The following is a 23,023-nucleotide window of genomic DNA, read 5'->3' as shown; positions in this document are numbered from 1 at the left end:
AGAACACTCCAAAATTGTGCAAGTTTAGCACAGCCAGGCACCCTCTTCTTGAGACTCAGTTTCAAGTTCGCATTTCACTTGGAAAGTACCTGTTCAAAATAAGCCTTTTCCTGTTGCTCAGTTCAAACAATGTCTTTTCCTCCCAGTTTACCAGAAAGCGGTTGACCAAGCAAACAATTATGCAAAGCGGAAGTCTAATAGTAAATGTGGTAAACAGTACAGAGTTTTAAAAATCAGTTTCTCCAAGTTTGGGCTAACACACAGCAGCAAACTGTAGAAGTACCAACCACATGGCTTTGGAGTGTTGATGATGCCCCAGGGGTTGAGAGCAATGATCTGGGTGACCACGCTGACCAAGCTGGGTGGACAAAAAAGGACCAGTCAGTTGGCAACCTGGTTACAGATAGGAGCTGAGAAAGGTGACCTGGCTGGTCAGTCAGAAAACTCTAGGGTGCAATGTGATCAATTCAGACCAAATCACATACTAGGTCTCTCTCCAAAGCACAGTCAACTCTCCAAGACACACATCAGCAGACCGCCAAACCACACAATCAATATGTGTGCTTTTCTGCAATATGTGTCACTTCCCTCCCCCCGCTTAAAGAGAAAAGCAAGCAATTGCCCCCCCCCCCACCCAAAAATGGCCTCCATTTCTTCTGTCTGGTCCAGTGACAAGCCTTCATCTCCCTGATACTCTCAGGCTCTCCCAACCAAATCTCCAGATGGTTCTGGCTCTACATCTAGCTCCCATCCCACGCAAGTGGCATCTCTACAGAATCCCACAGCAATCTATGGGCTGAAGGATGGGAAATCAGAAAACTGGCTGCAGAAATGAGGACAATGAGGATGGTGAGATGGGATCTCCAGAGGTCAGGATGGAGATTTGTCCTTTTGACTTTGAGGGGTTCTCCAGTCTCCATCTAATCTGGGTAGCTGTATCAGACGCACCAAGCTCAGACTGATACCCAGATCTGATGACTATGAGTTAATTTTCCACAAAAAATATTCAGTAAAAACATTCATGAACACAGACCACAGGAAGTCAATCAGACTCAGAAAGTGCTTTGTTCCTTTGGAGATGAGGAGGGACTTAGGCTAGAGCCTTCAAGGTCCCGTACACCCCCACCCTTATAGGACTGCATGCAGTATGGACACTTATATTCTCTCGCCAGGACCTGGCCACTGTCATTCTTGTCCAGTGCACAAGTGGCACTGCTCAGTCTCTGCTGACTACCTCTTTTTAGGCTCCATAATTCTCCTTTCTGTGGGCACTGCTTTCCTTTAGGCAGAAGGCAACATGGTACAGAGCCTCATGGCTGTCCCCAACCATCACCAGGATAGACAACTCATGCAAACCATCAGCGCACTGGAGCTCAGTTCATCTCTGTGACATCCCAAACCACAGAGATCGTCCCAAGCAACCCAAGTTCTCAGAACTGAGCCCCTTTTCAAGTCCTTGAGTCCAAGGCACAGTGCTCTTGGACAGAGGGAGTCACAACTCATGGCTGAGAGGTGTAGGTGGTTCCTCATCCTCCATCTGTGCTGCACACAGTTACTTCCAAGACCTTGGTGAAAGAGGGTGCTGGGAGTTAGGGAGAGATTTTGTGTGCTCCAGCACTGGTCTCTGGAGTTCTTATCACCTTCTCAAAGCTTCACATATGGTCAAGCCCACCCAGACTCAAGAGATGGCTCCCAAGGACTATAGGCCACACAGTAGGCTCTCCCAGCTGGCCAAGCTCACAGATCCTGAATCCTAACTCAAAAGCTAGGTGATAGGGCAGATGCCCATGGACCCAAAGAAATGGTGCCCTTTCCCTCTCCCAAATCTCTGTGACACTCAAACGAAAGTATCTGGCCAAAGGTAAGACAGTCACTCTGCAGTCCCCACCTTGAATGGCTATTGGCCATCTTTACCCCTGGCAGCTTTGGCACCTATCCCTGGATAAAGGAGAATTATGCCCCAGGCTTGTGTTGTAATATCAAGCTTCTTTTCCAAAAGGACTCAGGAAATATTATGGCAGCGTTTAAAGTTCATAGCTCATTTTTCCTTAAGACACTTGTAGGCAGAATTCTAAGATGGCCCTCAGAATTCCTGCCCTCTGGCATTCACAGCCTGTATTTAGTCCTTTCCCCTTGGCTGTGACTTTTACCAACCAACAGATTGCAGCAAATGAAGGAGTTTTGCAGCTGTAACTGAGGCTCCAAATTAGTTGATTATCCTGTGTCGAGGTGGGCCTGACTTAGTCAGAAGAAAGCCTTTGAAAGAGGGACTGGGCCTGCAGAGACTGGCCTTGCTGACATGATCAAGTAACGATCCACATTCAGGACGCCCTGCAGATGGCTTCTAGGAACCGTGGTAGCGCCTAGGTCTTGAGGACAGCCTCCAGGTAACAGCCAGCAATCATTTGGAGCCCCGTCATACAAACACAAGGAAATGAATTCCGAGTAAGTATGGATAAGGCTTCCCCAGTAAAACCCCAGATGAAAGTGCAACCCAGACAACAACTTTTTTTTGTTTTTTTGCAGTGTTGGGACTGAATCCAGGGCCTTATGCAGTGTTAATGAATTTGTTTTTCTAATTAAATTTTGTTTAAAATAGTAATGTACTTACATGTTTAAAATCAAAACAAAATAAGATGCTAACACTGAAAAGACTCACTCTCACCGTGTCTTCGTCCACCCTATTTTTTCTTGCTCCATTTACAACCATTTTTTTTTTGCTTTAGTTGATTTTTTTTATTGTTTTATTATTCATATGTGCATACAATGCTTGGGTCATTTCTCCCCCCGCCCCTACCCCCTCCCTTACCACCCACTCCGCCCCCTCCCTCTCCCCCGTACCCCCTCAATACCCAGCAGAAACTATTTTGCCCTTATTTCTAATTTTGTCGTAGAGAGAGTATAAGCCATAATAGGAAGGAACAAGGGTTTTTGCTGGCTGAGATAAGGATAGCTATACAGGGAGTTGACTCACATTGATTTCCTGTGCGTGTGTGTTACCTTCTAGGTTAATTCTTTTTGATCTCACCTTTTCTCTAGTTCCTGGTCCCCTTTTCCTATTGGCCTCAGTTGCTTTTAAGGTATCTGCTTTAGTTTCTCTGCATTGACGGCAACAAATGCTAGCTAATTTTTGAGGTGTCTTACCTATCCTCACCCCTCCCTTGTGTGCTCTCGCTTTTATCATGTGCTCAAAGTCCAATCCCCTTGTTGTGTTTGCCCTTGATCTAATGTCCACATATGAGGGAGAACATACGATTTTTGGTCTTTTGGGCCAGGCTAACCTCACTCAGAATGATGTTCTCCAATTCCATCCATTTACCAGCGAATGATAACATTTCGTTCTTCTTCATGGCTGCATAAAATTCCATTGCATTTACAACCATTTTTATTAGTGCATTGTCATTATCTCAGTTTCCTTATATAAAAATGATTATTTTCATTCTCCTTCTTATCATATATACTGGCTCCGGTCTTGCTATTCTCATTAAAACAATACACATTAGAGGTCTCTCCATATCAGTGCAGAGTTCTTTATTCCTTTTTTACAACTGCAGAGTATGCCATTCTGTGCATGGAAGCACCTAACTCGTTTCCTCTTGAGAGGTGTTTAGGTTGTTTCTATGTTTTTCTATTATAAATTATGCCATCGTGAATAAAATTGTACACTTGTCATTTTGAACATGTTCAGGTCAGTCCACAGGAAAGGTCTTAGAAGTAGGACTTACGGGTTAAAGGACAAATGCATACAGGATTGTGTAAATATGGCCAGATTCCCTTACACAGGGGCTGTACCTTTCTGTACTCTGCTAATAATATTTGAGTACCTGTTTCCCCAGCCTCAAAAGTGAGTGTGCTATCAAACCTGGGTTTCTTCCAGCTTTATTCTTGTGTGAACAGTGCTGTTATAAGCATGGTGTGCAGGTAACCCTACATTCCTTCAAATATGTGCCAGGAGTGACACAATAGGATCTTTTGGGTTATACTCAGAAGTGGCAGTTCTATTTATTTTCTGAGGAATCTCCATACTGATTCTCATGGTGACTGCACTAACTTACATTTCCATCAACCATGTACAAGAGTTCCCTTTCCCCTACATCCTCACCAGCATTTGTTTTTTGGGGGTGATTTCTATTCTGACCCTGGTGTAATGGAATCTGTGTTGTTTTGATTTGCACTTCCTTTATGGCTAAGAATGCTTAACTTTTCTTCATATTTTTGTTGGACATTTGTATTCTTTTTGAGAACAGTCCAGTTCATTTGTCCATTTATTAATTGAATGGTTTATTCTTTTGGTGTTTAATTTTTGGAGTACTTTATATATTCTGAATATTAATCTTTTATCTAATAAATAGCTGGCAAAGATTTTTCTCCCATTCTATAGGATCTCTCTCTCTCTCTATCTGGTAGGTTGTCTTTTGATTCTGATAATTGTTTCCTTTGCATGCAGAAACTTTTTAATTTGATGCAATCCCATTTATCAATTCTTCCTATTATTTCCTGAGCTAGTGGAGTCCTGCTCAGAAAGATATCTGTTCCTATATCTGAAAAGTGCTTTCAAAATGTATTCCTCTAGTAGTTTCAAAGTTTCTGGTCCTACATTTAGAACTTCAATCCAATTTGAATTAATTTTTTGTAGAAGGTGAGAGACAGGGGTCTAGTTTCAGTCTTGTACATGTAGCTCTCCAGTTTTCCCAACACCATTTGTTGTCTCCTGTATGCTTTTGGTTCTTTGTCAAAAATCGGATGGCGCTTATATCTGGGTCTTGTATCTACTCTACTCCATTGGTCTGTGTTTGTTTTTGTGCCAGTACCACCCTGATTTTACTTCTCTGGCTCTGTAGTATAATTTGAAGTCACATATGTGTTACATCGGCATTGCTCTTTTTGCTTAGGATTGCTTTGGTTATTTGGGGTGCTTCCATATGAATTTCAGAATTGGTTTTTTCTATTTCTGTGAAGAATGACATTGGAATTTTGATGGAGATTGCATGCTTTTGGTAGTATAGTCAGTTTCACAAAATCAATTCCATGAAAGCGCCATCTTGATGTGACTTTTCTCAAAGAAAGGCAGACTGCCAGAGCAAAGGAGCTCCACTATATACCAGCAGTGAGAAGCTGCACTGCGTACTTTCAGGAGCAGGAACTGAGGTGGTGACTTAGCGTTAGGATAACAGAATAGAAAACATGTGGACATACACAGCAAAACACGTCGGAATTACCTTGGAGTTGAAAGTAGATATTCTAGACAAAACACAAGTGAAAATGTGAAACAGAGATGTGTGCCATGTTCTGGGTTAGAAGGACTCTTTATTTCACAAATCCCCCTAACAGTAGGATGGGGGTGCCTCGAACAAATAATGCTTTCATTTATATACAATAAATACCTATCCATAAATAAATATGTGGTAAAAACTGAGAAATTCTGAGAATTAGCAGAAAAAGAGTAGGAACTTTTAGTTGGTATAAAAAAAACCCCTATTTTAAAGTTACAGCTGGCAATATTAGCACAGATAGATCAGTAGAAAAAAGAGAAAATTTGGGAGTGAACTTTGTACATGATTCAGTATGTGACTGCAAATAACTGAGTGGGGGAGTCAAAGAAGATTAAGAGGACAATTGGCTAAACCATTTAACAACAATAAAAAAAGGTCCCACTCCCACCCCCAGAAAATGCACTCTTATCCTAAAATAAATTTCCAAAAGACTTAAGACTTAAATGCTTAAAAAATTATGGATTGACTGGAGGTGTGGCTCAAGTGGTAGAGCACCTGCTTCACAAGTGGGAAGCCCTGAGTTCAAACCCCAGTTACATACATACACACACACACACACACACACACACACACACGGAAATGTCACAATGAATCCCCCTATACGACTAATATATGATAATAAAAAAATTCTTAATACCAAAAAAAAACAATAGTTATAAAAAAAAAAAAATTATGGATTATATCTATTACCTTGAGACTGGAAGGTCCTTGTAAGCTAGCACCAAAGACAAAGGGCCTAAGGAAAAGGACTGATATTTTTGGGTGACTATATAATACCAAGTTTAAAAACAAAAAACAAGGTTCCCCTTAATGGAAATGACAAACTAAAGAATTGTTTATAAAATACATGATAGTTACAAATTAAAATTACAACAATATAAAGAGATTTTACAAATCAATAAAGGACAAACAGGCCACATATACTATTTAAGAAAGCAATTCTGCTAGGCACTGGTGGCTCACACCTGTAATCCTAGCTACTCAGGAGGCAATCAGGAGGATTGCAGTTTGAAGCCACTATGGGCAAATAGTTGGTGAGACCCTATCTTGCAAAATACTCAACACCAAAAAAGGCTGGTGGAGTGGCTCAAGTGTAGAGCACCTGCCTAGCAAGCAAGAGGCCTTGAGTTCAAAACCCTGTACCATCAAAAAAAAAAAAAGAAGGAATTCAGAAAGATAGAAATACAAATGGGCAATCAACAGACCCAACTGTCACAGAGATGCAAGCAAAATGTTGAAACATCATTTTTCATCCACCAGATTAAACAAAATGAATGAGATCAACATCTAGGGGTATTGAGGCTATCTGCTGATGAGAACAAAGCTGGCAGAAACTTCTGTATAAAACTTCTCCAGCAATATGTGGTACACTGTAAAACATATACTGTTTACATCCCAACAACTTCACTTCTAGGAGCTTAGCCTAAGTGATACATTTATATAGTCCTGTACAAGAGCAGTACACATCTGGAAACACTCTAGGCACATTGCACAATACAGTGTTATTAAATAAATTATGGTACAAATTTGTAATGCAGTCATTATTGACAAGAAAAATGTATCTAGGAAATGCTGATGAGTGAAAGCATGTTACAAAACCACATACGTAGTTTGACTCCATTTTGGTTACCCTGAATGGTGCTAGAAAGGATGACAATGGAGACGCACCACCCCTCCTTCTCCCAAGATGGTTCATTCTCTCTGCAGTGAGAGCACACTGCGCTTTTGTAATTGATTTGCTTCATTGTGTCCTCAGCTCACAAACTTGAACCCAAAGAGGACGGCCATGTCTTCCTTCCCTTCCAGAAGCAAGCTCCTGGTTTAACGAACGAGTGTGGTAAGCAAAAGGTTCTCAACACACTATTTGATAGACTTACAGGGCCACTGGTTTTCTCTTAGAACAGAATGGGAAAATAGAAGGTTTAGAAAATCAGAATGTGAAATTAGCAATAGAAAGGGAGAATTCTTTTCTATTTCCTATAAATTCAACTTAAATATTAACTTTATTCCAAGCTAATGTGAGATTTCAAGATAATCATAGCTGCTTTGATCCTACCTTAAGTGCTCTATTGCTGTTCTAGGTCTTGAGTCAGAAAACAGACTATTAACTATTTTCCCTAATGAAGCTCCATACATTTGCTTAAGTGTTGCTTTTCTAGAAGTGATGGGTGGAGGTACTCACAGTGAAAAGTCAGGTGTAGAAGAGTCATGCTTTACTTCAGATTATACATAACATTGTTTAGAAAGACCCGACTTTCCCCAAAACCCAAAAGGCTGTCCAGAAATTAGCTCAGTAGCTAGGTCAAGTGCTAGCAAATGTCAGGAAAGAAAACTAGATGACACAATTCAAGTCACAGATCTGTCTGAACCCATTTCTCTATTCCAAAATAAGAACCAGTAACCCCTGCCCTTTCTACCACACAGAACTTTGTGAGGATGGCATGAAAGGGGTACCTGTTCTACAGCCAAGGACGTAAACAGAAACTAGGGCCCAAAGCTAATCGGCTCTGGGAAAAACATGTTCCATGTCTGGGCAAACCCCCAAATTTGATTCCTGATCTAGAAGCGAACTCAGGAGTGGATCCAATGCTCAACTTTATACACTGTCCCTAAGACCTGTCATGAAGGTCCTCCATTTCCGCCTTAGGATCTAGCTTTACTTAGTGGGATTCAGAAGCCTGCTCAATGCCCGGCCCTTTGACTGAAGGAGCCTGCATTCTCCCAGGAGGACCATTAGCTTCCTAAGACTCCCTCCTCCTTAACTGGAAGTCCAATTAGGAAAACCGACAAACCCAAATAACAACAAAACCAGTATCATGGTAAAGCTGCCAGGTACATTTAGAAAACTAAAGCAGTCTTCGTATTTCTGAGAAAGCTAATAAAGGAGAACTGTAGAGAAATTAAGCATCCTTTTTGCAAGTGCTCAGCGCCTACTTCTGTTATATATTAGCACCAGGCAACCCTGCAGTATAATTTGGAACAGTTAAGACAAAATGACCAAGTCTATGTTGTCACAATTTTAGTAATCCTACATTGTGGTGGTTAACCTTCATTGTCAACTTCAAGGGACTGAGTAAAGAGTACTTCCGGATGCCTGTGAGGGTGTTTTCAGAGAGGATTAACTAAGGGGGGAAGACACACCCCAAATGTGGGTGGCACCATTCAGTAGGGTAGAGGCCTGGATGGAATTAAAAGTGAAGGAGGAAGCCTGCTAGCATGGGCTCACTCTCTGATTCCTGAAGGCCATGAGGTAAGCAACACTGCTCTGCCACACTCTTTTGTCACCAGGATATTCTTCCTCCTGATAGCAATGGAGCCCACCAACCCTGGACTGAAACTATTCAACAAAATAAATCCTTCCTCCTTCCAACTGTTTCTCTCAGGTATCTATCTGTCTCAGCAATGAATAACTAACACCGACATGAATTGTTTTTACGATCCTGTGGCATATCCAGAAGCTGATATTTTGCTTAATATTTAGTCCATTGTTTTAATCAGAAAGTTTTGATTCAAAGCAAGTGGGATTTCTTCCTTCTATACATTATGCTGAGTCCCCAGGTAGACAATTACATCTTTGGCAGTTAATTCTAGAGCAAGAAATTAGGAGGCTATAGAAATATACAGTATTGACAGAACTAGTAATAAAATAAGGGAGGGAGAGAAGACTCAGATTCTGTCTCTTGATAGAGATGGCCCTTGACACCTGGGTGCCAGTAACTCACTCCTAGCTACTTAGGAGGCTAAGACTGAGAGGATCTCAGTTTGAGGTCAGCCTGGGCAAAAAATTTGTGAGACCCCATCTCAATCAACAGCTGAGTGCAGTGGGGTGCACCTGTCATCCAAGGTATGCAGCAGACTAAGATGGGGAGGATTACAGTTCTACGCCAGCCTGGGCAAAAAGCAAGACACTATCTCCAAAACAATCAGAGGAAAAGAGGTTGTAGGTGTGGCTCAAGTGTTAGAGCAACTGCGTCAACAAGAGCGAAGACCTGAGTTCAAACGTCAGTACTGCCAAAAAAAGAAAAGGAAAAAAAAAAAAAAAAGAGGGAGAGGGATGGCCTTTGAGGAAAATTCTTTCTCTTCTGAAGCCCTACCTTACACTAACCACAATAATTTGTAATGGTTAAAAACTGAGTTCAAGAGCTGTGAAAACAGTGAATTAGAATTGTTGCACCTAAAAATTTAAAATGGCAAGCTATTTGTACAGTCTGTTGAGAGCACTGCTCTCTATTTGCCTATGCTGAGAGCGAGAAGGCTTTGAAGGCTGGCACTGAATAAGCAAGTGCTGGCACTGACTTTTCCAACCAGGGGGAACACTTTGCCCTTGAACAGCTTCGTGGGCAGTTCCTATCGTCTTTCATCTGCTTACACGTGCAGGTGTCGTGGCCTGTTTTCTGTTGCTCTAACAGAATATCCAAGAGTGGGTGATTTAAGGACAAGTGAGAGTATGTGAAGTATGTGAATGAGACAAAACCCAAGGGACAGACTCACTCTTAAACAACCTGCTCTCGTGGTATCTAACAAAGTCATGTGTGAGTGAGAACTCAGTTGTGCAAGAAAGGTGTTAATTCCTCTTCACAATCCAATCGTCTCTTAAAGGTCCCAACACCATTACAAGTGGCAATCAAAATTTAACCTGAGTTTTGGTGGGGACGAAGTATATACAAACCATTGCACCAGGTCACTCAGATTTGTCCTACACCATCATCCAACACCAGAAAGTGCACCAACACGGTGCACAATTCCAGGGCCATGTCTGCATCTGCTCTACCCTGATGGTATGAATGTTACCGGCCCCGTCTTTCCTCTACAGGTTTTAAATTCTCTACACCTAGTAAAGGAGGAAGAAGGAGAGAAGCCCCGAGCTTCTCTTTCTTCTCCATTCATTTATTTCTGAGCCTTGGAGTTGATCTATCAGAGAAAAAAGTTAACACCAAAAATAACACACTCCATCTGTAAGTGACACAGAATGACAGAAGGCCCAGTACTGCCTCTAGCTAATGTTTCATGGGCCATGAAAGCAGTCACGGCCACTGAGACTGTAGGTAAGGCATGTCCCTCACCGTTATTACCCCTCCCTGTAACATGTGGAGGCTGGCCTGGCTATGACCTTGACATTGCTTCAGCCCATGGTTACTGCATTACCACCAAACCCCAACTTCTAAAGGGAGATGCAGAGCACTCTGAGGAGATGCTCAGTAACGAAAATTTAACCCAGGTAAGTATAATCTAAATTGCAGACATTTTTGCCGGCAAGCAGGCATTACTTTTGAACACATACAAAACAAGTAGAATTGCCTCACAGCAATGCTGCCTAACAGACATTGCAAGTAATTTACTGGAAGAGCCAGGCTAATCTCATTTCTAATTAACATATCAATTAATGATAGGGAAAGAACTGCTTCTGAAATGCTTGAAACATTTGCCCACATCAATGTTCTTTATCATTTCCAATGATCTCCTCCATAAAGTCAAATTCCAGCCCCAAGTTAAGTCCATCTCATTACAGACTATGAAAGAACGGATTCTGAATTAATTACAGACACTATAAAAGAAGATACAGACTCTCTTGCATCCAGCGTTTACAGAAGCTGACTTGTAGGCAACACTCAGATCAGACTCTTATGATCTGTCAACACGACATTGCACATCAAGCATCTCAAGCTCATAGACACAGAACTGGTCCAGAAGCAGGAATGACAGCAATGATTTCCAAGTTTCCTTCTTCGGGGGAACTCCACAGAGAGAGCCACCATCTTGGGTCCAGGAATGAGGCCACGCTGGGAATGGAGAAATATGCAGGTTCGAATACCCCTCTGGATGGAAGCACACAAGGCCTCGATGAAGCACTGAGAAGCTGTCAGAACACTCACCAGCAGCAGTGCTTCCTTCTCATCCACAGTCTACACAAGTAGGAGAAGAGGAGAGAAACGGTGAGCACCCCTTTTGTTTTACCATAGAGCATCCCCATGTGCAAGCTCACACACAGTTGGCAAGAGGGAGTGGGGGAAAGCAATGCAGGAGATCAGCCATTGCACTGCATGTGGCCACGGCAGCCATCACTGTTGCTGATCTTTTCCTGAGCCAAGAGGGCATCTCTTTGCTACCCTGAGTTGCAAAGTTAGTCATGCATTTTACCTACTGACTGTGCTCTGCTGAGCCAGGACAACCTCCACCCATGTCCCGTATGACATCCCCAGCTGTTCTGATGACTCCCATCCCATCCTCCCCTCCATTCCACTAATTTCTCAAAAATGACAGTCCCACATACCACACTGCTGAGAAGGAGAGGAATGCAAGCACGATCACAAAAACTATGGAGCCCAGTCCAACACCCACCATCTGCTGCGGTGTGAGTGACGAATCTGTGGGACAAAACCACACACTGAGTCCACAGCGCATCACATCACAGCCCTCCCAGGAGATGCACATCCAACTGTGCTCATTCCATTTTAACCCCAAGCTGAGCCTCATTGAACAAAGAATCCCAAGAATGCCCTCCAGTGCCTCTGAGGCCCTGAGTCCTGCAGTCACGGTGTGGACTCAGGGCCTCAGGAAACCACAGTTTCAGGGTATTTCTGAAGAGGAAGTATAAAACCAGACTTAAACTAAAGTCACAAGGGAGAAAAAAAGCTGAATCTGTGAGCATTAAATATATACAATGTATTGCTTTAATGTATTGTTTTGTGTTGGACCTCTCTCAAGTCAATTACATTTAATAGATTTTTATGGAGAGTTTCTCTTTGCATGTGGGATGAAGTCATTTTGACATTATTTAATTTTTGGTTCAAAAAATGTTAGTTAGCTCCATGATCAAATAGAGCAAACAAGTAACTTTGGTTGAGAAAAGTCCCCCCTTCTGTTCCCTGTGCCTCAACAATTAAAACAGTAAAAGGATTCTGAAAGACTCATTCTGTTGGAGCAGCATCACAGGCTGATTCCAGGGAGATTCCTGGCACATTTGGGCCAGAGACTGCAATGTGCCCTAGACTACATCAAAGGCTCTGTTTTAATTTGCAAACACTTACTTAGCAGTTACCATGTGCCGGACACTGTCCCAAGCCCCTCAAGCCCCTCACAGCTGGTCTTATTTAGTCTCCTATGATAGTTAATCATGATTGTCAACTTGATTGGCTGGAGAGACAGGTAGGAAATTAGGAAAGCCCACTTCTGGGTGTGTCTGTGAGGGCGTTTCCAGGGACAATTGGCACCTGAGGTGACAAGAGAGTTGGGGAAGACTTTCCCTAATGTGGGAAGCACCATCCAACATACATGGTGGGGGTCCAGATGGAACAGAAACAGGAGGAAGCCTGCTAGAGCAGGTTAGCTCCCTCTGTCTCTCTGCGGTCTGGCACCTCTCTGCCACACTCTCCTGCCACCATGATGCTCTGCCTTACCTTAGGTCCAAAGCAACAACGGTCAGCTGACCATGGACTGAAACCCCTGATACTGTGAGCCAAAATAAGTCTTTTCTCCTTTTAAGATGTTTTCTCAGGTATTTTGTCACCATGATGGAAAACTCACTAATACATCTTCTAACCACTTTTTACACTGGACACTATTATTACTCCTTTTCTTTTTGGTGGTTCTGGGGTTTGAATTCAGGGCCTCACACTTGCTCTACCATTTGAGCCACACCCCCAGCCTATTATTCCCATTTTACAGATGAGGAATCAGGCCTGGAGTGGTTAAGCACAGCTCTGATCTTTACAACTAGGTTAAGAGCAGTTTGGGTATACTAGAAACTCTGTAGGGTACCTCTTGCTAAAGAGTCCTGCAAAACTCATAGGCACGAAAAATTGCTATCGAGAGACTTCTTAGAAAAATGTGTATTTGCCGGGCATCAGTGGCTCACGCTTATAACCCTAGCTACTCAGGAAGCAGAGATCAGGAGGATCGCAGTTCAAACCCAGCCCTGGCAAATAGTTTGAGAGGCCCTATCTTGAAAAAAACCCATCACAAAAAAGGGCTGCTGGAGTGGTTCAAGGTACAGGCCATGAGTTCAAACCCCAGCACCACAAAAAAAAAAAAAGAGTGGAAGTGGGTGTACACCTGTAATCCCAGCACTCAGGAGGCTGAGGCAGGAGGATTGTGACTTTGAAGCCAGCCTGGGCTATGCAGCAAGTTTAAGGCAGCATGGCTATGTAGCAAGACTGTCTGAAAATAAAACAAAACAAAAAATTAAAAAAAGGAAAACTATGGGTTATATTATTTGATTTGGAATGTAAGGGCCTTGACACTTTAAGAAACTAGATTGTAAAATGGAAGGATCAGGGATTAAATAGAAATCCATTACTCAGATCAGAAGGTGTGCACTACTGGACACGATGACAGTGCAGGATCAGTATAGGAATGAATGTGCTGGACACGAAGCCAATTATAAATCATTCCATCACGCCAATACTGAAGCCAGGCTGCCCAACCCTTTCTCTAAACACCATCCCTCCCTAACAGTGCGACTTTGAGCAAGTCAGTCAGCCTTTCTATGCCTCGGTTTCCACACAGAGGGAAATGAAAACAAAATTACCCACCATAGAGGGCGGTGTGAGAAACAAGTGAGTCAATGTACGTTAGAACAGTGCCTGCACTCAGAAACAGGAAGAAATGTTAGCTATTGTTAATTACTGTTGTTTCTGTTTCAAATCACCAGGGATATGACAAATTATTCATAACTAGTGTGGAGAAAATTGGTTAACCATTTAGAATAAAGTGATTTTTGATCACTAGTGCTTATACCATATACCAAAATGAAATCCAGATGATTAAGGACTTAAATTAAAACGTGAAATACTTATATTAAATTGGGTAAGAATTTTCTGAGTATATTTATTAAAGCAGGAGACTTAAGAGAGTGACTAGCCACATTAAAAAATATACACTTTGTATGCCAAAACCTACCGTAAGAAAGATGATAGGTAAATGGCAAACTGGGAACAAATATTTGGCATATGTTAGCCAGGGGGTAGCAAACCCCCTGAGGGTCACAAACTAACCAGGAAAAGACAAAGAGCCCAATAGCAAAACAGGAGAGTCTATGAAAAGGTAAGTCACGTACAGCACACGCTTGCAGGTTGCTGAACCTTTGATTACACGTTGTCTTACAGGTAATGAAAATGCACATTACAACACTGGCATGCTATTTTTGTGTGCAAAATTAGAGAGGTGTTTGGTTTTGCTTTTTAAGAGAAAAGTAAGCAATGGAGATGGGGTGAGGGAAGAAGCTGTTACTTGCCTGAGAATTTCATTCAATCCACCCAGTATTCTTCCCAGCTTTTGTCATCAATACATTCCCTTATATTTTTTCTTCTATACTTTCATTCTCAATATATTTTAATCTTTGATTAATGAAAATGTTGAACTGAAGATGACTGTGGACAGAGATCCACATTGTGCATATTCAAATTTGATATCAATTCATTAAGAGTTGTTAATAAGGGCAGGAGTGGTATTTCATGCCTATAATCCAAGCTATGTGGTAGGTATAGGTAGGAGGATTATGATCTGAGGCCAAACCAGGTCAAAAAAAGTGCAAGACCCTATCCGAAAAATAATTGAAGTAAATAAAGATTGAAGGCATGGCTCAAATGGTAGAGCACCTACCCCATAAGCGCAAGGACTTGAATTCAAACATCAGTACCCATCCCTCCCTCAAAAAAAAAAAAGTTATTGAGTTGAAATTAACTTCTCATAGCTATTCAGCATGTTCCTAAGCCTACATGTGGCCCTCATGCCACCATACTGTCCACGAGGGAGTTGTGAAGTGTTTGCTGACGTTCAAATACACTCCCCTTGCTGGATTTTCCTGATCAGTGAGTGACTCTGCAAGAGGAGGAGCAACGCAGACTCATCTGCTCTCCCAGCGCCTGTGCTGTATTCCTGCAGCTCACAGAACCACAGCTTCTGGCACACAAGTAGTCATCAAGTGAAGATCTGGCCTGATCTTGACTTCAAGGGAACATCATCTACACTTTTGGTGGCTCCTGTGTTCGTACAAAGATCCTTGCTCTTTGCTCATCTCTAGTCTTCTCACCTCTCTCCTATTCTTCCAGAGTTCTCAAAGATCACCTGCAAAGGTGTAGCCATCTCAGTTGAAAAGTGTGCGAATGTGCTTTCTGCAGGTGGAAGACTTTCACCTAGGTAGGGCTGTTGGTTCTTCCCATGCTTTCAAATGTCCCCTTACAAGCCAACAGGACAGATGCAAAGTGAGGAACGTGACTTCCTCTTGACCATCCACCAGTAGCACCACTCTAAACAGTGCCCCCAACCGTTCCTTACTGTAGATGTGAGTATTAAAAATGATCTTTATTTATTCTGCATAACATGATTTAGACTTTGACTCCAGACACAATTCCTGCTGGTAGGACAGATCTTGGCTGTAGTCTTTTTTGCCTACTTTACATAAGTATTCTGCAAATCTCCAAAAGCACTCATGGCTGTAGCTTCTTCAGGGACTTCCTCCATGAATTCCTTACTAACTAAGAAAACTTACAACTTGCTAGTTTGAGCTGTATTTTTTATAGCCTTGCCATCCTCTGGTTCCCCTCCTTTCCACAGTCTCATGACAGGGAATCACGCTATTTTTCTTCTGAGTCAGCTGTAGACTATTCATGTAGAAATGTAGGTGACTGGTTTCTCAGTTACTCACTTAGAGAAAGTAAGTCCCTTGGGACTGGATGTTCTTTACCGTTCTCTTAATGCTGGCACCCTCAAGAAGACACTAGCTTAGGAGTTAAGACCCCTTCTCTGATAGGAACATCACAGGTGCTGAAGAAGAAGTTAGAAAGGCCCTGTTTCTATCCTCAGCCTTTGTGACAGTTTGAGGACTCACTTTGGGTGTGGACATTTTTTCAAGAATTTACACAGGCACAGCCATTTCCTGAAAGCAACAGTTCTGTTTGCCAAATGGTACAAATAATTAGCACTGTGACTTAGTGTGTTCAATTTCTCTTTGCTATTCTAGGGTCTTCTTACTTGAATTCCCTAGAGAGCAGGAGATAGCAAAGGAGATCAAAGTAGTGATAAGTAATGCTAGGTAAATCAGCGACACTGTTGCCTTCACTTTTTATTGCAGCTTAACAAATTACTATAAATGTAGGTGGCTATAACCCACTTATTAGCTCACAATTCTGTGATTCCGAAGTTCAGGCACACTGTGACTGGTTCTCTGCTCAGGATCTTATAAGGCTGGATTCCAGGCACCAGGTGGCCTGCATTTCCTTCTGGAGCCTCTGGGGGAGAATCCCAGACACATTCAGGTTATCACCTAGATTCAGTTCCTTGCAGCTGTAGGACTAAAGACCCCATTTTCTTACTGACTTTCAGCAGGGCCCACTCTCAGCCCCTACAGGCCACCTGTATCCCTTGCCATGTGGCCCTCTCCATCTTTAAAGCCAGCAGAAGAATGTCTCTGGGTCAAATCCATCTCACCTTTTGAATCTCTAACTTCCCCAGTCCCTGACCTGCAGACCAAGAGTTAAGGGGTTCACATGGCTAGCTCAGCCCCCCTGGGATAATCTCTCTATTATGGACTTGAATTTGATGTTCAAAATCTTTCCACAGCAATACACAGATTATAGTAACTGACAGAAGATGCTGTACACCAGAGGCCAGGAATTTGGGGGAGGGGCTACCTTGAAATTCTGCCTACCACAACTATGAAGGTTTAGAGTGTATGTGCGCGTATGTGGAGGGTTTGTTCCAGGACCCCCTCAACAAAATCCTCTATTGCTCAGGTCCCTTATGTGAAATGCACAGGGTTTGCAAAAATAACCCACAAAATCCTCTCAATGCTTTATACCAACAGTGTACTTAGAATAGTTAATGCAACATAAATGTGTGTAAATAGTTGTTCTACTGTGTTGCTTCAAGAATAAGAGATAAGAAAAAAAGGTCTATTCACTACAGAAGCAATTTTCTCCCAAATATTTTCAATAAGTGTTGGCTGACTCCACAAATGTGGAACCCACGGTATACTGGGTCACCTGGGTACAGGTACATATGCACTGGAGGCTTGTATCTTCATGCAAGCTTCTCTGACTTATTTAATTCAATAAATATTGTACCTAGTATGCTTCATATCCAAAAAACTGACTGCTGGCTGCCCAGTAATCATTCACTCCATTTCAATACGTTCAGATTGAACACCTAATGCGTGATAGACACTGGCTTAGTTCTTCAAATGCTCTCCCTCAAAGGTTTGAGATCTCGTAGAGAAAGACTCCAGTTGCTCTCCAGTTTGGCAGAATGGCTAAAGGGAGAGAGAGAAAGGATCCTACCCTGTAGAGAAAATGTTTAAAAACTTCAGGATGAGATAGCATTTGGTTTTACTCTTGAAGAACAGGAGGGATTGTAATAAGCAGAGAGTCACAGACTGGTTACTAGCAGGGCAATCTGGGAAGAAGTAATCAGGTGATTGTAAAGACATGAAGGAGAGAAAGTGTGGGTCACATTCAGAGAACAGCTCACATATCAGTCTGAGTAGAGAAGAATGAGAGAAGCAATGAGAGATTCATTCCTGTCAAACTGAGGCCTTAGAAACCAGGCTAACAAGTAATGGAGAACCATCCATGGGAGAACCATCAGAGGAAATAAAAAAATTAGCACTGTGTTTTGAAATATGAGTCAGTGGCGACAAGTAGGCTGGAGTGAAGAGAGAAATCCTGAACTCTATTATTTTTGGTGGCACTGGGGTTTGAACTCAGGGCCTCACACTTGCGAGGCAAGCGCTCTTACTGCTTGAGCCCCTATGCCAGCCCTTTTTTTATGATGGGTTTTTTCCAGATAGGTTCTCACAGAGTATTTGCCTGGGGCTGGTTTTGAACCACAGTCCTCCTGATCTCTGTCTCCTGAGTAGTTAGGATTATAGGCGTGAGCTACCTGCACCCAGCTAATCCTGAACTCTTATGATGGAAGGTGAGCAAGGAGTCTTTGCCAGCATCTGCTACAGGGATGAAGGCCTGCACTGGGGATGAAGGCTTGAACACAAATAAAAACTGGTACAGGGCTGGGATGTAGCTCGGTGGTACAGCGCTTGCCTAGCATGCGTGAGACCCTGGGTTCGATCCCAGCACCAAAAAAGACAAAAAAAAAAAAAAAACTGGTACAATATATAAGCTGAAAGGGAACAAGGAGTAGTCACTAATGACTCAGAGGTTTCATGCCTGTGACCGGAGAATGTTCCCTGATTACAGCTTACTATCATTTCACTGATTCAAGAAATCATAGACTCCTAGTACTTTGTGGTTGAAAGGGATCTCACAGGGCCCAGACAGAGGTGACTAAGAGCTAGCCAAGTTAAATATCATTTCAAAGACACTCTGCTGATTACTAGGTTGACTCAGGCAAGGAAGCCAAGGCCTCTGCATTTGCCATCAAACCAACTGCTGTTCCCTGATTAGCACCTCAAAGCTTTTTAAGGGGCAATATACAAAAGGCAAATAGCATACCTTGTCACTAGGCAAAGGCCAGAATGGGGCTGAGGCCTGGCATGAGTGCACTGGAACAATGTCAGAACTAATGTGGACCTCACTCCTCTCCAAATTACTTTCAGAAATGGCAGCCTTCAATTTTTTTTTTTTAAAGACTAACAGAGATAAATTGCCCCACACAGGTAAATTTTATACACAGATACACTAGAACTGCCTTTAGAATTTCAATGTAGCAGTGGGCTTTCTATATCTTCCAGAGTTTCCCAGTAGTTTTAATTGAAAAGCTCAAATTCTCTTGCAATACTGGTTTTCAAATTGAGGGAGAGAAAAGGGCACTGCCAAAAGCCACACAGATATTCCCAAAGCATAAGTCCTGTCTATTAACTTACAATAAAAAGTGACTGCAGCCAGCTCTGTGGTTCTTTCTTCTACCCAGTTGGAATGTTTTCCAATCATAACAAACAGCTGCTTAGTGGAGTGGATTCTGGAAGCTATTGTTTCTGTGTCTGGAAGCCTGCACATATTAATTGTCCTATAAAAGCAACTTTTCCTTGTAAGAACTCCATTCCCAACCCTAGAACTTTAAGGAATAGAATGGCAGAACATTTTTCAAATGTTGGAATGTGTGACTGTTTCCTGTGTCCTTCATTAAACTCCTTCAAGAAAAGGAGGTTAGCTGGGAGGGTGGCTCGGTTGGTAGAGCACCTGCCTAGCAAGGGCAAGGCCTCGAGTTAAAACCCCAGGACTGCCAAAAACAAAACAAAAGATTCAGAAAAGAAAGGAAGCTTGGCCCATCTTCACAGAGAAGTGAAACATCACACAATTCTGTTAAGAGAGTCCCATGCTGCCTGGCCATTGGCAATCCAAGATGGTAATTCGCCTTACCCAGCTGAAAAGCCAACTCCTCTACCCTTATTGAAGTAAGTTTGAGTACAGATAAAAATATAGGAAATAAGATTGGAGAGAAGCAGGCAAATGGAGGAAGCCTAACTCCCCAGGCCCTTCCCAAAACATTTCCTGCATGTTTACCACCTACTGGCAGGAGAGTAGACTCCCATTGTGAGGTACCATCCACTGGAATCCTCCTGAAACCAGTTACACCAGCGCTTCCTCACCGCACCAGCCTATTGTTCTATGCTGCTCCAACGTGCAGGACACAATGGAAAGGGTTAAAATGAAACTATGGGCTGGGGGCAGAATTCCTCAGCCTGTTGTGAGAACTCCTAAACCACAAGGAAAAGGGCCATATTCGAAGGTCATAAACTTGACAAGATTTCTGGTATTAGCTACAAACTACTGGAATTCCTGGGAATCAGATCCACTGGCTGGCTGCCTGTGGTTTGAAAGAAATATGCAGCCAGGGAAGTCCCAGCCTGGCAGACAAAGACCTGTGATTGCTTGAGCCCTGAGTCAACCTCCCCACCTCTCACCACCCCTGTCCCCTGGATACCTCTGCCCATGTAAAGGAAAAGGTTTGAGTTATACAGCATGTAGCAGGGAGGAAAGGCTTGGAGGAAATGGACAAGGGAGTACTTTCCTCAGATTGACTGACCAACTGCTACCAGGGCACGGGATGCTTGTTTACCTGTCCAGCAGGAAATGGCCACAGTTACGGCCCCTGACCACTGCACTTGTATCTTTTCCCCCTTTCTAAAAGAGTGTATTGATAGTAGTTACCCAGTTTTCTTGTGATGCCATAACTGTGGTTTGAGAATGGTTAAGTTTTTCATTTAGTCACAGATTGCTAAATGGCTCATGTGAAATACATCTGGACCTGATCAAGAAGAACATACCAAAGCCAGGTGTGGTGACTCATACCTACAATCCTAGCAGGAGGCAGAGATTGGGAAGATAGAGGTTTGAGGCCAGTCTGGGCAAACTTTTAGAGACCCTGTCTCAACCAATAAAAAAGCTGAGTGTGGAGAGCACACCTTTATCCTAGAGACTAAGAAGACGTAGTCCAAGTTGGTCTGAGCATAAAAGTGACACCCTATTTGAAAAATAACTAAAGCAAAAAAGGGCTGGTGATGTGACTCAAGTAGTAGAGTTCCTGTGCAGCAAGTGTGAGGCCCTGAGCCCATGCAGGTACACCGTACTGGGGTATACCCCAGTACCACCGAAAGAAAAAACAAAATGATTCCTGGTCTTGCAAGTGGATGCAGTAGCCAGCCTTCAAATTGTCTTCCCATTTTTTACTGTATAGGACAACTCTGTTTTGTTAATGGAGGATGTTTTTTCTTACTATTACATTCATGCATCACTTAACCATGGAGACAGATTCTGAGAAATATGTCACTGGGCAATTTTGTCATTGTGCAAACATCATAGGATGTATTTACACAAACTAAATGGCTATGACATCGATAGGCGACACACTTTTATGGGACAACTGCTCTATATGCAGTCAGTCCATCACTTGACTGAAATGTCATTGTGTGACACGTGACTGTATATGTGCTATGAAGCCAAATGGTAGAAGGTAGAAAACAGCTGTAGCCCTGTGTTTGTCTGTAAACAAGTTTTCTGGTGTGCTATTTCTTAATGGGACTCTTGTTTCCCCTCTCAATGCAAATCTGATGAAACTACTGATCATATTGTTTGCCACAGTAAGCCACAGGAGTCAATCACAGTTCCCCATCAACAATGGCTCAACCAATGGATGGTCACTTAACCTAGGAGAAAAGACTCCTTCCCTGAATTGTCAAGCTTTCTGTCCCCAGTGTAGTTGCTCAGCTGGGGCATCTGGCCCATGTCTTCCTCCCACATGACCCACAGTAGAAAACATGAGGCCAACTCACACAAAGAGCAGAGGGGAAAAAAGCAAACAGAAGAGGAGGTGGGGGGGACCAACTCATGGTGTTGAGTCCCAAGAACCAGACCTTGAGGCCTGGTGGTAAGCTCTGTGCGCAATTCCATAAGCTCCCATCCTTTTCAACTCTTGCCTTTTGCTTAAGATAGCATGAGTTGGGTTTCAGCCACCTATGGCAGTTTAAAAAGCGACCTCAATATAAATTCAACACTGCAGTTTTAACAAGGGAGAGACAAAGACAGCATCCATAGGTAGGAAATGGTTTTACCTTTCACCTGAGCCCACATTGCACAGGAATATCTTCTCACCTATAAGGAAAACACAGCAGCACATTTAAAGAGGTGGCCCATAGTGTCAGTTTATACAGAGTAACTCAGAGGTCAAAGCCCTCTAAGTCTCAGCTTTTTACATCCTTATTTGAACTAGAAAATTTTTAAAGTCCCATCTGCTCTTATATCCTTTGTCTTGTGCACACATGCATAAACCCAGTCCTTGCTAGGCAAGTGCTTTGCCACCTCCTAGCCCTAGATATATCTCCAGTGTTCAAGGGACCAGCGTAGGTCACAGATATGGAAAAGGGACTGCATCTACAATTTCCAACAGCTCTCAGAAAGCGCACCCCATGGGTAAACAACAGAATGGCAAGAACCCCACTCCCAATGTCAGCTCTGAGCAACTGGCGTTGACTGCCTGGAGGACCCTGTTGAAAAGAATTCTGCAATCGCACCTGTTCAGCAAGTAGTGATGGATGTTATAAGCAAGGTTGTAAGAAGTCCTGATACATAATATTTCATCTATCTGGATGATACGTGATGACTTCGGTTACCCAACATGTATCTAAGAACCAGTAAAAAAAAAAAAAAAAAAGCAACAAGAGCATGAGGGAACCTGTAAGCCCCCTGAAAAGGAGCGCTTTCCCTCCTCTCCATCATCAGTACATGCTTATTTGTCAATTAGGATTTTGGAGATTACTGCATATGGTAAGATTCAGCACAATGTCCCCAGAGATAGCTGAAGAGCAGGGGTTAAAGGAGCCCTCCAACCTCATTAGGAGATTCTCTTTCAAGTGACAAACTGGGCATTCTGGTTTTTATTTTGTTAAAAAAATTAAAAATATATTCAAACTGAAAAATTCTGGGAAAAGCTTAAAATAACCATAAGGTTTTGAAAGCAATTAAATTTTGCCTTAAGGCTAAGTATAGAGACTGGGAATGAAGTACTATGTAAAAATAATCAGAGAAGTACATAGTTCAAGACACTGGAGAAGCAAAGTGACCTCAAACAGCAAGGTGGTTACTAGGGAACCGAATGTATTAAAGAGAGAAATTGACAGGGGCCAGGTAAAGAAGGAAACTCATTAAACCAGAATGCCTTGATCAGCCATGAATTTTATAAAACTCATCCTGGCAATAGTGTGGAACAAGGAGATAGGCAGAAATAAGAGACAAGAAGATGAGTTCTTCTCTTTCAGAGAATGCTTAACATCGCTGATGAAAAGGAAAAGAAAGCATGGT

At 42.5% G+C, this 23,023-nt stretch overlaps 1 protein-coding gene across 3 annotated transcripts in view; it reads right to left on the bottom strand.

Annotated features, from left to right (window-relative positions):
- Nucleotides 1-3,696: 3,696 nt before the first annotated feature.
- Susd1 (sushi domain containing 1) overlaps nucleotides 3,697-23,023 on the bottom strand; it is a 131,324-nt gene continuing 111,997 nt past the window's right edge. Inside the window, exons 15-18 of one of the 3 annotated variants that reach the window (XM_074051256.1) lie at nucleotides 21,778-21,817; nucleotides 16,396-16,501; nucleotides 11,545-11,638; nucleotides 3,697-11,176 (exon numbers count right to left, since the gene is read on the bottom strand). In XM_074051256.1, coding sequence (XP_073907357.1) covers nucleotides 10,883-11,176; nucleotides 11,545-11,638; nucleotides 16,396-16,501; nucleotides 21,778-21,817 — 534 coding nt within the window. In that variant the 3' untranslated portion in view covers nucleotides 3,697-10,882. The remainder of the gene's footprint in view (nucleotides 11,177-11,544; nucleotides 11,639-16,395; nucleotides 16,502-21,777; nucleotides 21,818-23,023) is intronic. The other 2 variants (XM_074051257.1, XM_074051258.1) reach the window with 2 other exon arrangements.

This window comes from Castor canadensis, chromosome 13 (genome assembly GCF_047511655.1).
Source record: "Castor canadensis chromosome 13, mCasCan1.hap1v2, whole genome shotgun sequence".
Taxonomy (NCBI): Eukaryota; Metazoa; Chordata; class Mammalia; order Rodentia; family Castoridae; genus Castor; species Castor canadensis.
The sequence above is the reverse complement of the archived record's forward strand: the minus strand, read 5'-3'. Positions and strand labels throughout refer to the sequence as shown.